The sequence below is a fragment of the Acanthopagrus latus genome, chromosome 20, assembly GCF_904848185.1.
Source record: "Acanthopagrus latus isolate v.2019 chromosome 20, fAcaLat1.1, whole genome shotgun sequence".
Taxonomy (NCBI): domain Eukaryota; kingdom Metazoa; phylum Chordata; class Actinopteri; order Spariformes; family Sparidae; genus Acanthopagrus; species Acanthopagrus latus.
This window is the reverse complement of record NC_051058.1, coordinates 4,308,012-4,321,858: the sequence shown is the minus strand read 5'-3', so window position 1 is coordinate 4,321,858 and position 13,847 is coordinate 4,308,012. Positions and strand designations below refer to the sequence as shown.

At 41.8% G+C, this 13,847-nt stretch overlaps 1 protein-coding gene across 7 annotated transcripts in view; it reads left to right on the top strand.

Moving 5' to 3' along the window:
* ryr2a (ryanodine receptor 2a (cardiac)) overlaps positions 1-13,847 on the top strand; it is a 148,701-nt gene that overhangs the window by 71,734 nt on the left and 63,120 nt on the right. For 5 of the 7 annotated variants that reach the window (XM_037081048.1, XM_037081044.1, XM_037081047.1 and 2 more), the window contains 21 exons: positions 365-557; positions 1,429-1,633; positions 1,937-2,041; positions 3,722-3,825; positions 4,034-4,117; positions 4,350-4,509; positions 5,788-5,935; positions 6,116-6,219; positions 6,451-6,555; positions 6,671-6,845; positions 7,420-7,628; positions 7,859-8,032; positions 8,366-8,511; positions 8,655-8,769; positions 9,123-9,283; positions 9,370-9,529; positions 10,695-10,781; positions 11,152-11,283; positions 11,506-11,600; positions 11,698-11,873; positions 13,049-13,713. In XM_037081048.1, coding sequence (XP_036936943.1) covers positions 365-557; positions 1,429-1,633; positions 1,937-2,041; positions 3,722-3,825; positions 4,034-4,117; positions 4,350-4,509; positions 5,788-5,935; positions 6,116-6,219; positions 6,451-6,555; positions 6,671-6,845; positions 7,420-7,628; positions 7,859-8,032; positions 8,366-8,511; positions 8,655-8,769; positions 9,123-9,283; positions 9,370-9,529; positions 10,695-10,781; positions 11,152-11,283; positions 11,506-11,600; positions 11,698-11,873; positions 13,049-13,713 — 3,503 coding nt within the window. The remainder of the gene's footprint in view (positions 1-364; positions 558-1,428; positions 1,634-1,936; positions 2,042-3,721; positions 3,826-4,033; positions 4,118-4,349; positions 4,510-5,787; positions 5,936-6,115; positions 6,220-6,450; positions 6,556-6,670; positions 6,846-7,419; positions 7,629-7,858; positions 8,033-8,365; positions 8,512-8,654; positions 8,770-9,122; positions 9,284-9,369; positions 9,530-10,694; positions 10,782-11,151; positions 11,284-11,505; positions 11,601-11,697; positions 11,874-13,048; positions 13,714-13,847) is intronic. The other 2 variants (XM_037081049.1, XM_037081050.1) reach the window with 1 other exon arrangement.

The following is a 13,847-nucleotide window of genomic DNA, read 5'->3' as shown; positions in this document are numbered from 1 at the left end:
AGGTCCTAGCGCTGGTCATCTTCCGCCTGTGACTACTGTAACTCCCTCCTGGCCTCCTGTTGTGGCCCGCATCTGATTCAGGACCATGATGATGGCCTTCAAGGCCCTCAACAAAACTGCACCCGTCTACTTCCCAGCACTGGCCACAACACACGCTCCAATGAGAGCACTCCACTCATCTACATCATTCTTTATGAATAGCAGTTACGATCCTCAGATGAGTGGTTGACAATTGTTTGGATTTTCCTTTTTACTCTATCAACAGTGATATGTTGTGGTTACTGTCTTGTGACGAGTGTACTTTGCTTTGGACAAAAGCGTCTGCTAAATGCCCTAAATGTAAATGTAAAAACTGTGTCCTCAGGCTGCATTGCTCGGACTGTTAACTCCCCCAATCAGCATCTTCTGAGAGCGGAGGATGTGGTGAGTTGCTGCCTGGACCTCAGCGTGCCCAGCATCTCCTTCAGGATCAACGGTCAGCCGGTTCAGGGCATGTTTGAAAACTTCAACTCTGACGGCCTCTTCTTCCCTGTGGCCAGCTTCTCAGCCGGAGTCAAGTCAGTGCCTCATTGAAAACAGTTCACCCAAAAAGAAAAATCATTGACTGTGTTTATTTCACATTTTTGCAGTAGAAGCCACACTAGGTAGAACATGAGTAGACAGTGTGAATGCACACTGAAATAACTAACTATCTTAAAACAAGTCTGTAATTACAGCATGTCACATGCTGATGCAGGGCAGAGAGTCTTAATCACTTTTATTAACTGTCCCAGTTATTACCAATAATTAATTTTTCCTCACAAAAAAAGGAAAAGGTAAATTATAAATATGACTATGGAAAGTATAACAAATGGCACCATTAAGGTTGTTCCTCTGAGAACCTCAGGGGATGAGTCTAATTACTGTGTGTTTAAAACTACTCACACATACTTGAGCTCTATGAATTATGATGTATTACCACATATACTATTTAAAGTGGATTTACTGGCTTGGTGATGTCAGGAGAAGAAAAGTTTGAAATGTTGAAATAATTTATGCATATTAAACTAAGGGACTAAGATTAATATTTTGTCCAGAGACAGAAAACAAAATGACAACATCAAATATGCAACAGAGAAGGTCATTACAAGCTATAACTTAGTGTTTTTTAATTTTTCATATGTCTTTCAGCACTTTCACATGAAAAGGTTTCACAGAAATTACCGGTACCATGGTTTTTATTGTGGCTCTGCTTGTCTACTAATTTAACCAGAAAGCTGAAATCTGATATCATGCTGACAAAACAGTCGAACGCTAGCTTACTAACTGACTGGACTTTTGGCTGAATAGACTGCTTCCTATGACATTTGGAAAAGTAAATCCATTTTTCTATAATGAACTGTAATCTCTCCTGCTTGATTCCTCCATCTGTCACCTGTCACGCTGCAGGGTGCGTTTCCTCCTCGGTGGTCGTCACGGGGAGTTTAAGTTCCTCCCTCCTCCCGGTTATGCTCCTTGCTATGAGGCAGTGTTGCCTAGGGAGAAGCTGAAGCTAGAGCCCAGTCAAGACCAGACTGCGGCCAGAGACCTGCTGGGACCTACTGTCACCATGAGCCAGGCGGCATTCACCCCCACACCTGTGGACACCAGCCAGGTACACACCACTGTCAGGTTATAACCAGCTTAGAGGAGTGTTCATTTGTACAGTCAGAAAGTGTTCAATATTAAATGAATAAACACCGAAAGGCCATTTTGAAATAAAATATTAATCATTTCATAGTAAAGATTTATGTTTTATTTTAAAATGGCCTTTTCCAGAATGTTTTTTCAAAGTCACTGGTGCCAGTGTATATATGATTGCATGCCAAGAGGGCATAGCCAGACTCAAGCAACAGAAGAGTGATGGCTTAAGCAATTTAAATAAATTGTCTTTCTCTGTGTGTGTCTGTGTGTGTAGATTGTACTCCCACCTCACTTGGAGAGGATCAGGGAGAAGCTTGCAGAAAACATCCATGAACTCTGGGTGATGAACAAAATAGAGCTGGGCTGGACCTATGGTGCAGTGAGTATCAGTAAAAAACAGCTCAGTACTGTATATGAAACACTGATTATAGGCTTATTTCAGACATGCTCCTCCTAACATTAATCTGTAGTGATTTAACATGTTGACCTTATATTTGAATGACAAAAACCATCGCTTTAGCCAACAACTTAATGAAGCCAAGCATGTTATAGAAAGAGCTGAGCGGCATGCTACTTATGGTACTTAATCTTTTTTTAATGGTGCCTTGCCCTTATAAAAGTACACCAATGATATATGGATAGCTCTCAGTCCATCACTTCACACTTGGAATTAACATGCGTCTCAGGCGACCACTTGTCATTCATCTCACTTCCTGATTCTATATGAAAATAAACATCACTGGAATAAATGGATACAATAACACAAATTGATTTCTTGATTTATGAATTTGCTGCAGAAGGAGGCCCAAATGATTAAGAAAAAAAACAAAAAAGACTTTCTGGGGAATTTCTCCACAGGTGACAAAGACACAACCTATATTGGGTACTGTTACATGTACTGTGCTGTCAATCAAATGTTGTCTTCTTTCATAAATTGAGTGTAAACAGTGAAATCAGCTGAAGCAATGTGTCCAAACAGCTGCTAAATGTTAGCAGGTAGGACGCGCTTCAGACACAGACAGGCTGGTACAGCCATGCTGCCACAAACTGACACTTTTTACAAGGAAACAAACAACTTCATGTTTTGATTTAATGCTGAATGTATGATTTGTAATTTGTTGTGTCATCAAGTTTCTTTCTACTCATGCAACATCTTTGAAACCGGGGGGATTTGTCAGGAAGTCTGGGGATACCGGGCTTAGTTAAAGCAGAGAGTGTGTTCACAAACATCGCTGCAACATTGGTAGGCTTAGAGAGCTCAATCATGTCATTTCTATTGGAGTTAACCATATGGAAATCAGACAGTGTGTAGTCCATTCTGCCTATTGTGGCTTCCTCCTTGTTTTACAGAGAACGTCAGATAAGTAGGCAGTCCTTCAATGTGGCCCAGGACACATGTGCCTACCTGTACAAAAGAATGTACAGGTAGGCATATACAATAGTACAATAGTCATACAATAGTCATTATCAGTAACTACTTCTTTTTTTTACTCTACACTTGAACTGTCCTTTTGTGATATCAGGGATGGAAGCTGTTATCAGGTGTGAACACAGCTTTTATCTCCCCACCCTGACATGGAAAAATACAATTTTTTTGAACTGCCACAGTGGCTAAGGATTAATTAAATTCAATTTATCCAAGCTCTTTGCTTCATTAAATGTCAAGTGCAGCTGCAGTGGGAATTCAGTCTGGCTCAGGCTTACACACCTGTGTTGTATTTGACTATTGTGCGGCTACAACAGGAGAGCGCTCACTTGTTGGCCAGTCAGGAGTTGGACCTGTTACTCACTGCTGTATATTCAAATACAACACATGTTTTTTTTTCCAAACAGTCAGTAGTGAATCCTGTGAAATGAAAAATTGATGACTGACGGATCTCTTGTTCTGGGCCCAGGTGTCCTGTGGTTCTCTGTGTCCTGAGATTAAAAGGTGCCAAGTAACATGCTCCTGTACTGTCCTAACCTTTGATTGTGTGTGTGTGTGTGTGTGTGTGTGTGTGTGTGTGTGTGTGTGTGTGTGTGTGTGTGTGTGTGTGTGTGTATGTGTTGTGTGTTACAGGTGCGAGACGATAACAAGCGTCAACACCCCTGTCTAGTGGAATTCTCCAAGCTTCCTGAACAGGAGCGGAGCTACAACTTACAGATGTCTCTAGAGACTCTCAAGTAATGCATCAGTGCAGTCAGCAACATAGAATATGACATTTAGCTCAAATACTGATCAGTGATACCATTAAACACTGATGTCACATGTGTTCAAACTGTACATTAGCAATCTTTCTGTGCACTAGGCAGCTATGTCACTAACTGCATGGCTGATGTTTAACACCTGAAGACTAAATAATGATTTTGGTTGTGTGTCTGTGTATCACAGGACTCTCCTGGCTTTGGGTTGCCATGTTGGCCTAGCAGATGAACATGCAGTAGAGAAAGTCAAGAGCATGAAACTGTCACCAACGTAAGTTTGGCCAATCATCAGTATGATAAAGATAAGTCATGCCACAACTCAATAAGGACAGGATGCAGGGAGACTGGTAATGGTACAATTATGGGGTCAATGTGTCTCGTAATGAGATAATCTATTTCTCAGAACAAAAATCATGTTTACATGACCAGAGGGACATAAGTACATGAGGCTTGTTGAGCAGCTGGCTAGCTAACAGTTTAATGATTTAACTCTATCTGTGCAGCTATGAGTTGTCGGGTGGTTATAAACCTGCTCCTCTGGACCTGAGTCACATCAAACTGACTTCCACCCAGGAAGCCATGGTGGACAAATTGGCTGAGAATGCACACAACGTCTGGGCACGAGACCGTATCCGCCAGGGCTGGACTTATGGCATCCAACAGGTAGGAGACTGTGATACAAACTGTTAGATACTTCACTGTTTGTGTGTGTGTGTGTGTGTGCCAACATGACTTTGTGATTTCTGTGCTTTATCTCTGCTTTATCACCCACACTTGCTTGTTTACAGATGTGACACACAACAGGAGATTGTTCATGTCAGACGTGTTCACACACGTTGGAAATACTTTGTATTGTTTGGGCAAGGGGTATCACCTAGCTAGGATGCTGCAGACTTTTCCATAATGATGACTGTTTTGCGTCAATATCAAGACTACATGTACTGGACGTATCCGAAATAGCAACAAGAGAGTGGACAGTGACAAACAGCCAAGCAGAGAAGAGTACGAAGCAGCTACACATTGTGCACAAAGATCCCACCATAGAAGATTGGATGATCGAAAGATGTGATCGTCTCAAAGTTTGCTGCTCTTCATGAAAAAAACCTATGCATTCTTCTCCAGTGCTCGTGAACGTGTTTCTGTCACAGGTAGTACTTGCTTCAGCAATATAAGTGAGACAATACATAAGCAACGACCATCAGTGAGAAGATTGGCTACATTATCTAATACATATTCTATGTACAGTAGTTATTCTGCAATAAAACACATTTTCCTGTGGTTTACCATCGTCAATATTAGTTAGTAATACATTACTTTAGCACCATACCCCAACCAGCAGCTGTGTTTAAAAATAAAAATAGTTATAGAAATACTCTGATACTCTCACAAATACTCTCACACTGTAGATCAAGATCTTTAAGACAGGAGGCAGCAGTGCTCACATTGCTTTTGTCCTCAGGGACCACCAGAATCAACAGAATTAAGTTCCTTGAAGCTGTTTTAACCCATATACTTTACTTAGGTCAGATTAGAATAAAGAAAGTTTAGACTGAAAGAATATCTTTTCTGGTGCATCAACTCGGTCTTTTCCAGTTCCTGCTTCTCACAATTTATGAGGCCATATTTACCATCTTGTAGCCAGTCGGGGACTTTCTGGAGACACCTATTGTAGCAGGACCCAACACAGAAGCAGTCACGACTGTATGTAATCGAGAAGAAAATATCTTTAAACCAGCAGCCCTGGGTGTCATATTGTTTCTCAGTTTTCCTTAGAGACAATATGACCATTTGGCAGTACTCTGAGAGACTAATGGGTAATGTTGGATATGGAACACTTTGCCCAATTCAACCAGTTGGCTCACTGGAAACATTTGTATCTCTACACATAGGAAACAGATGTCCTAGTTGATTTTTTTTCTTCTGTCCTGTGTCTCTTCTCAGGATGTGAAGAATCGTAGAAACCCTCGCCTGGTCCCCTACATCCTACTGGACGAGAGAACCAAGAAGTCCAACAAAGACAGTCTGAGAGAGGCCGTCAGGACTCTGCTGGGATATGGATACAACCTCGAAGCTCCTGACCAGGACCATGGTACAAAACCTACTCTTCATCCTACCACTTGATTCAAGGACTCACCTTTTTAAATAATTTTCATGGGCGAAATGACTACCTCAATTATACATAGAATGATAGAAATTGTGTCCTCAGTATATCCATCAGATTGCTAAACAGGTTGGTTCCTTTCCCTCCCTCTCCCTCCCTGTCACCCAGCAGCTCAATCTGACCCCAGCAACATGTCTGCTGAGAGGTTCCGCATTTTCAGAGCAGAGAAAACCTACTGTGTTAATGCAGGGAAGTGGTACTTTGAGCTGGAGGTATGAAGAGATATAAAGTATTGTCCTGAAATGTATCAGTTGTTGGTAGATACATATTTAAAGCCTGCTGTCATAAAAAATATATATATATTTAAGTAAACTTCATCTAAACTATTTAGATGTAACTTGTTTACTTTTTATTGTCAAATGTACTTATTCGTTACTTTCATTGTCATTGTTTTACAGTTCTTAAACTGGATATGAACCTGTTCTTGCTTCATTTTCCTCTAGGTATTGACAGCAGGAGAGATGCGGGTGGGCTGGGCCAGGCCAGGTTGCCTCCCAGACCAGGAGCTGGGATCTGATGACCAGGCCTTTGTCTTTGATGGCTTCAAGGTGGCTGCATTTTTGTTTGCCCTACGCATACATTTGTTCAGTTTCATGGCACTGCAGTGGAACTATTTGATTATTGTTCCAATTAGTCGGAAATTGAGAATGTTGTTGTCCCCAGGTCCAGCGCTGGCACCAGGGTAACGAGCACTTTGGCCGTGCCTGGCAGACGGGGGATGTTGTTGGCTGCATGGTGGATCTGAACGAGCACACCATGATGTTCACACTTAATGGCGAAGTGCTGCTGGATGACTCTGGGTCTGAGCTAGCCTTCAAGGACTTTGAAGTTTGTGGAGGTCAGAGCTTTGTTCATCTATTCAAATGTATTCATATGTTTACTCTGCTTTATAGCCCAGACTAGCAGCAAGGCAACAAAGTAAATCATTCAAAGGATCCTAATAATGCTGAAGAACTGTTTGAATCCTCCCTTTAAACATGCAAATTATAGAACAAGCGAGTCACTTCCTGCTTGTTACCTATAGTTTACAAGCTTAGCAGTTTTGTGTTGGTCTTATCTTTACATACATGCATCCTTATTTGCATATACTTATTTGTAGGGATGTAACAATACCAAAAACTCATGGTATGACATCATCAAAATATATAGTCCGCAAAACAATATTTATCTTATATTTTAAGTGTCCGAACATTTTTAAAGATTAAGAGATAGTGGCCTTGCCTACAGTTAGCTGTCTACCATGGAATTGTTAATGAGTGTTTTATAACATTTTATCATTAGTTTCTCAGTCGACCAGGTTACTATTTTATTTCAGCAGTAGTCCACTAAATGCCTCCTTACTGCCAAGAATTACAGGTACTAACGTATGAAAATCTTAATCTCAGTAATTGTTTTCCTCTGTCCATCTCCAGGCTTTATTCCAGTGTGTAGTCTGGGTGTGTGTCAGGTGGGGAGGATGAACTTTGGTAAAGACGTCAGCACTCTGAAGTTCTTCACCATCTGCGGCCTGCAGGAAGGCTATGAGCCATTCGCCGTCAACATGAACCGGGACGTCACAATGTGGCTCAGCAAGAGGCTGCCTCAGTTTGTACCTGTCCCCACCAACCACCAGCACATAGAGGTGAGGAAAGATGCCTGCAGGTCACACCTAGGGCCATGTAGCTAGCACCTGTTAGAAACTGCATTTGCTATGGTTTGTTGGCAGAGTTTTCAGTGTCACTGGGCTGAGATCTGGACTGAATGTTATCCCTTCAGACAGACTGTTAAACTGTTCACTTAACTTACTAGTATGTGATTCTAACAGAACAGACATAACTTATATTTTGGGTTTTCTTTCCCCTCCTTTTTCAGGTGACAAGAATAGATGGCACAGTGGAGTCGTGTCCGTGCCTAAGGGTCACCCAGAGGTCATTTGGTTCACAGAACAGTTACACTGACATCACCTTCTACAGACTGAGCATGCCCATTGAGTGCTTGGATTCCTTCTCCAGATCTACACCTGAAAGCCTCTTCTCACCAAAGAGGGTAACAGTACCACAACCATAAATATAAACTTAACACATCAGTGACAGACAGATAGGTGTGTTGACGTTGACAGTTTGTGTGTTACACACACTCAAATACAATCAGTGGTTTCCTCAGCTGTCTTAATAGAATATGTTTATATTCTGCTGCTCCACATGATCTTGACGCTGCATAATGTACATCTCTGTGCATTTTTCAGCTGTTTTACATTGTTTGTAGAACTGTTAAAGAAAGCTCACCTCACCACCATTACTGCTCACATTTACTTGCAAGTGTAAACGGTAGAGTGGGGTATAAGATTATGTGTGGTGTGTTCACTGTCTCTTTCTGTAGGAGCTGGAGGACTTTGAAACTGTGTCAGACTTTGAGGTCCTTATGAAGACTTCTCACGGTCACAATGGTCCAAACGGACCTGAAAGAGACGAATTTAATAATCACAAAGATTATAACCAGGAGAAGTCCTCCAAGCTCAAGCAACGGTAAACGCTCCAATTCCTCATATGAATGGTGAAGTTTTTTCTTTGTTTGTTTTGAAATCTGCCTTCCATATCCAGCTTGTGCACTCTACCCTTCTGTCATCGTGTCACTGTTTTTAACCTTTATAAACGATCTGACCCACCAGGTTCACGTTAAAGAGAAACAAGCCGGACAACAGCTGTCCGTCATCTGCTCGTCTGTCAGAGGAGGTGATGGCTGATGACAGAGAGGAATACGAATTCCTCACGCAAGCCTCGACTGTAAGACAACACATCTGTCATCAACTGAACAGAACACTCAGTTGCAAGATACATGATTTTGATGACAAGTAGCTCACTCTTCTCAAGAGAACGAGAAAGGCTCAAAATCGATTTGAAATTAATGAATTATGAATGTTACAGACAGGAACATTTTACACTTAGCTTTCTGTTATCATAGCAAAGAATGTCTATCCACTGCACCTGATATAGATATAAAGTGTTCTGACTTCCATCTGTTGATTTAGTCTTTCATAATACAAGTGATGTGAAGCCCTTCTTCCTCACTCTGATGAATCTCAGTGCCGTTAAACTTGTACTTACTACTTGTCTTGTCTGCACCTCTTTCTGTGCAGCACTACTACTCAGTGCGGATCTTCCCTGGTCAGGAGCCAAGCAGTGTTTGGGTGGGCTGGGTAACCTCGGACTTCCATCAGCACGACCCAGGGTTCGATCTGCACAATGTCCGAACTGTCACTGTCACCCTGGGAGACGAGAAGGGCAAAGTTCATGAGAGGTTAGTGAACTTGTAACCAAACCCATATCCTTCGTATATTTGTATGATTTTATTGTTTTTACATGGTTTGTCTGTGTGTTCTTAAGTATAAAGCGCAGCAACTGTTACATGGTGTGGGCTGGAGAAAGCAGCAGTCCTGGTCAGGGGAGGAACAACAATGGTTTAGAGATCGGCTGTCTGGTTGACACAACAAATGGACTGCTGACCTTCACAGCAAATGGCAAAGAGCTCAGCACATACTACCAGGTACATATTAAATATGATGTTACAGTTTTTTGAAGGGTCTTCTTCTGCAATTCCTGCCTCTGTCTTCCTCTCCTTTGACACATCAAATCTGTGGCACCTTTTATTTTACTTCATACATCAAAGTCTGACTGAAACTGCATTCATTTGAATAACCACTCAGAATGCACCTGGCTCTATGTATACATATACAGAGAATGTTCATGTAACCAGTAATCAGATCATTTCATTTCAAGCTATATTTGCATAAAGCAGTGACCCCACTGGCTGATAGCAACATGTATTATGGTATTACACATTAAAGTGGGTTTACAGGTCTTGGGCAGTACTACTGCACATGTGAGAAAAGTAGCATAAAACCTTTTGTGGCTTCATGGAAAACTGCACATAATCTGATAAATTGCCTCCAATGATGTCACTCAGTGACCAAGTTGCTTTGTGGGTAATGCAGGCTAGGATGGAAGGAAGAAGAAAGTGTGGTTAAAAAAATGGCAGTATCTCTGATCCTGCTGTATCGTTAATCTTGCTGTTGGATCCACAATGAGTCTAACAGTGAAATAGGAGTGCCTTGGACTGCTTTTCAATACCTGGTGCCTACATTACCCAATATGCAACTTAACCACTGAGCGACATCACTGGAGGCAATTTATCAAACTACATGCAGCTTTTTAACACATGCAAACACCTGTTGACACACTTTAATGTTTAAAGTTGGTGGATTTGCCCTTTATGAATCTAACATTAGGCTGACACGTCAAAGAGACACGTTAGCTTTCTAGCTACTGTGTCTTTCATCTTTATTTATTTATTTATTTAGAACTTGTCTTGTTGAACGTGTAACAGGAGAGTGTTCTAAGGTAGCTAATTTGCTCATCTGCTGTAGCACACTGAATAGGTTGAAAACTTGATATCTTAACTGATCTGATCATGTTTAGGTCAACTTTTATGGTCAGTAATCTTAAACAGCACTGCTGCACAAAACCCGGTCTGTTCTTGTCTTAGAAGTTACTGTTACCTGAGCTGTCTCTATTTAGCCTCCAATTAATGAGGTACATAGATATACATCGAGTCATTAAACATTTTTAGACCCGATTTTTGACTGCAAAAAATGTGTGAATAATTATGATTATGTGTTTGTACATAGCTAAGCTCTCTGTGCTCTCCACAGGTGGAGCCCAGCACTAAGCTATTCCCAGCAGTCTTTGCCAAGGCCACCAGCCCCAATGTCTTCCAATTTGAACTGGGGCGAATAAAGGTGAGAGCGACACACAAACACACATACAGCTTCATCATCAGAAAAACAACAACTGTGGTGCTGTTTCAGCTGTCTTCCTGAATTCTGTCCTCAGTACTGAGGAGCACTGCATTTCCTGTTACTGCCTCATAATAACAGCCCTCTAGTGGTGGATAGAATGTTAATTACCTGATTTGTTTGTTGAGACTTTTATCTCATAACCACACCCTACAGTCTCTTAAGTTGCATCATGTCAATTTGGGATGAAATTACATCTTGTTTTAAATGAAAAGCTGCACAGTAAGTTTGAATATGTCCACAGTGTCCTCGTTAGTCAGTCCAGCTTTGTCTTATGCGATGCTGTATCATTGTTAACCTGTTTCCTTTTCAGAATGTGATGCCTCTGTCAGCTGGTCTGTTCAAGAGTGAGAGAAAGAACCCGGTTCCTCAGTGCCCTCCACGACTGCATGTCCAGTTTCTCACTCCTGTTTTATGGAGTCGTGTTCCAAATCACTTCCTCAAGGTAACAAACCTAACTATTTTGTTAGGCTTGCATTTACTGGCTATGTTTGGGAGGCTTTTTTTATAGCTTATTTTGGGTGACGAAAGAGAAATATATTGTTGTTCTGGAAATGTAGGGATGCAAGGGCTGACTGTACTGAAAAGAAATAAAAAGATTGTACAGAGTCCTACAGTTTGGCCAGCTTCTGTCTTAAATCAGCCTAAATGCCTTTTTCTTGTTCAGGTGTCAGCATCCAGAGTGAATGACAGGCACGGCTGGCTGGTCCAGTGTAACAAACCTCTGCAGTTCATGTCTCTGCACATACCTGAGGAGAACAGGTTTTAGTACTGACACACACACACACACACACACACACACCAATTCATCCTTCTACTCTCTTGTTTCTCATGCAGTATCTCTCTGTGTGTTGTTTAGGTCTGTGGATATCCTGGAGCTGTCAGAGCAGAAGGACCTATTAAAGTTTCACTACCATACCCTCAGATTGTACTCCGCAATATGTGCTCTAGGAAACAATCGAGTGGCTCATGCCCTCTGTTCCCACGTAGACGAGTCACAACTCCTGCTGGCTATAGAGAATAAGTACATGCCAGGTAACACTTACAGTGTATGAAGAAGAGGCCAGGCAAAAGTGGTAACCTGTGTTCTTAAAGGATATGGTTGGAATTACTCTCATTTTCTTACTGTTAACAAGTTCCGCGATCCCACGCCAGCAATGACTGACAGTGAATTTCTTTTTTTGACATTTTTTATTTCACACACTTTCTGAAACAGCTGGCCATTGTGGGTTTAACAAGCATTACTCAAACAGAGAAAATTGTTGTCATAGCTTTTGAAGCTTCTTCAGCTAATTGGCATCATTTAAGTTGAAGAATTGGAGGTGAACCCGTGGCCTCAGAAAGAAAAACAGTCTGGTTCAGATTTGGGATTCATTTCCAAATGCCTGAAGGTATCCCGTTCATCTGTGCAAACAGTTGTATGCAATTATTAAGCCCACAGGACCACACAGCCATCCCACTGTTCAGAAAGGAGACATATCCTGTCTCCTAGAGATGAACATACTTTGGTGCCAAAACTATAAATCAGTCCTAAAACAACAGCAAAAGACAGTGAAAATGCTGAAGAAAACTTGATATCCACTGTAAAGGAATTCTATATTGACTTAATCTGAAAGCTGCACAGCAAGAAAGAAACCATTGGTGGAGGACTGCCATTTAAAATGCCAGACCACTGTTTGCTATTACACATGGCATGGGAACAAAGATCTTACTTTTTGGAGCAATGTCCCCTGGTCTTATGAAAAACTGACCTGCTTGACCATTATGACCATCATTATGTGAGAGAGGAAGAAAATTATGTAAATATACTGAAGCGACATCTCAAGACATCAGCTAGGAGGTTATGGAAGCTAGGAGCCTTGGTTGCAAATGAGACTTCCAATTGATCCCTCGCAGAGTTGTTGCCAAATGTGCTCAGGACGAGTTAAGATCAAGTTAAGATTTTCTGCTTTTTCAATGAATAGGCTCTAGAAGGTATATTAATTTCCAAGAGATTCAATGAAACAATGAAATTCCTGTCTTGTGAGATAACCCAATGAAGATCTGAGTAGCGAAACATTGTTGTCATTAAACTTGATTGGAAGGGAAGTGGACAGTGTGTTGGAGGTTTTTTCCTGATTTTGTCATTTCTGACTTCAACTGTAAATGTTACATTTCAGGGTTCTAGTCCAATGTTAACGGCTTTTTTGATGTCTGTCTCTCACCCACAGGTTTGCTTCGTGCAGGCTACTATGACCTCCTCATCGACATCCACTTGAGCAGCTATGCCACGGCTCGGCTCATGATGAACAATGAGTACATTGTTCCCATGACAGGCGAAACCAAGAGCATCACCCTGTTTCCAGATGAGAAGAAGAAACACGGCCTACCAGGCATTGGCCTCAGCACTTCCCTGAGACCCAGGATGCACTTCTCATCCCCGAGTTTTGTCTGTGGGAGCGGACCGATGTATCGTAATAACGGAAACAACAGTTCAGGATCGGGAGACTGTTTCCAGTACAGCCCTGAATTCCCCTTAGAAATACTGAAAATGAAAACCATCGAGATGCTAACAGAGGCTGTGCGGGAGGGAAGCATGCATGTACGGGATCCAATAGGCGGCAGCACTGAGTTTCTCTTTGTCCCCCTCATCAAGCTGTTCTACACCTTACTAATCATGGGAGTTTTCCAAAATGGAGATCTGAAGAACATCCTCAGACTGATTGAACCATCTGTGTTCTCTGAACGACGAGAAGGGCAGGAGGACACACATGTGTCACACGAGCTAGAGGGGGTGAATGTGTTGGAGGCTGAAGGAAGAGGAGAGGATGGAGGGAGGACCATGCCGAAAGAAGGACTGCTACAGATGAAGCTACCGGAACCTGTAAAACTCCAGGTGACACTCAGTAATCTCTATCAGATCTGTGGCGTATTTATCATATATGTGGTGTGTCGCTGATTTCTGTCCGTGTTTTCTTTTGTTAGATGATAGTAAATATTGTGGAATTCATTGTAGTTCGACCCCCCCCA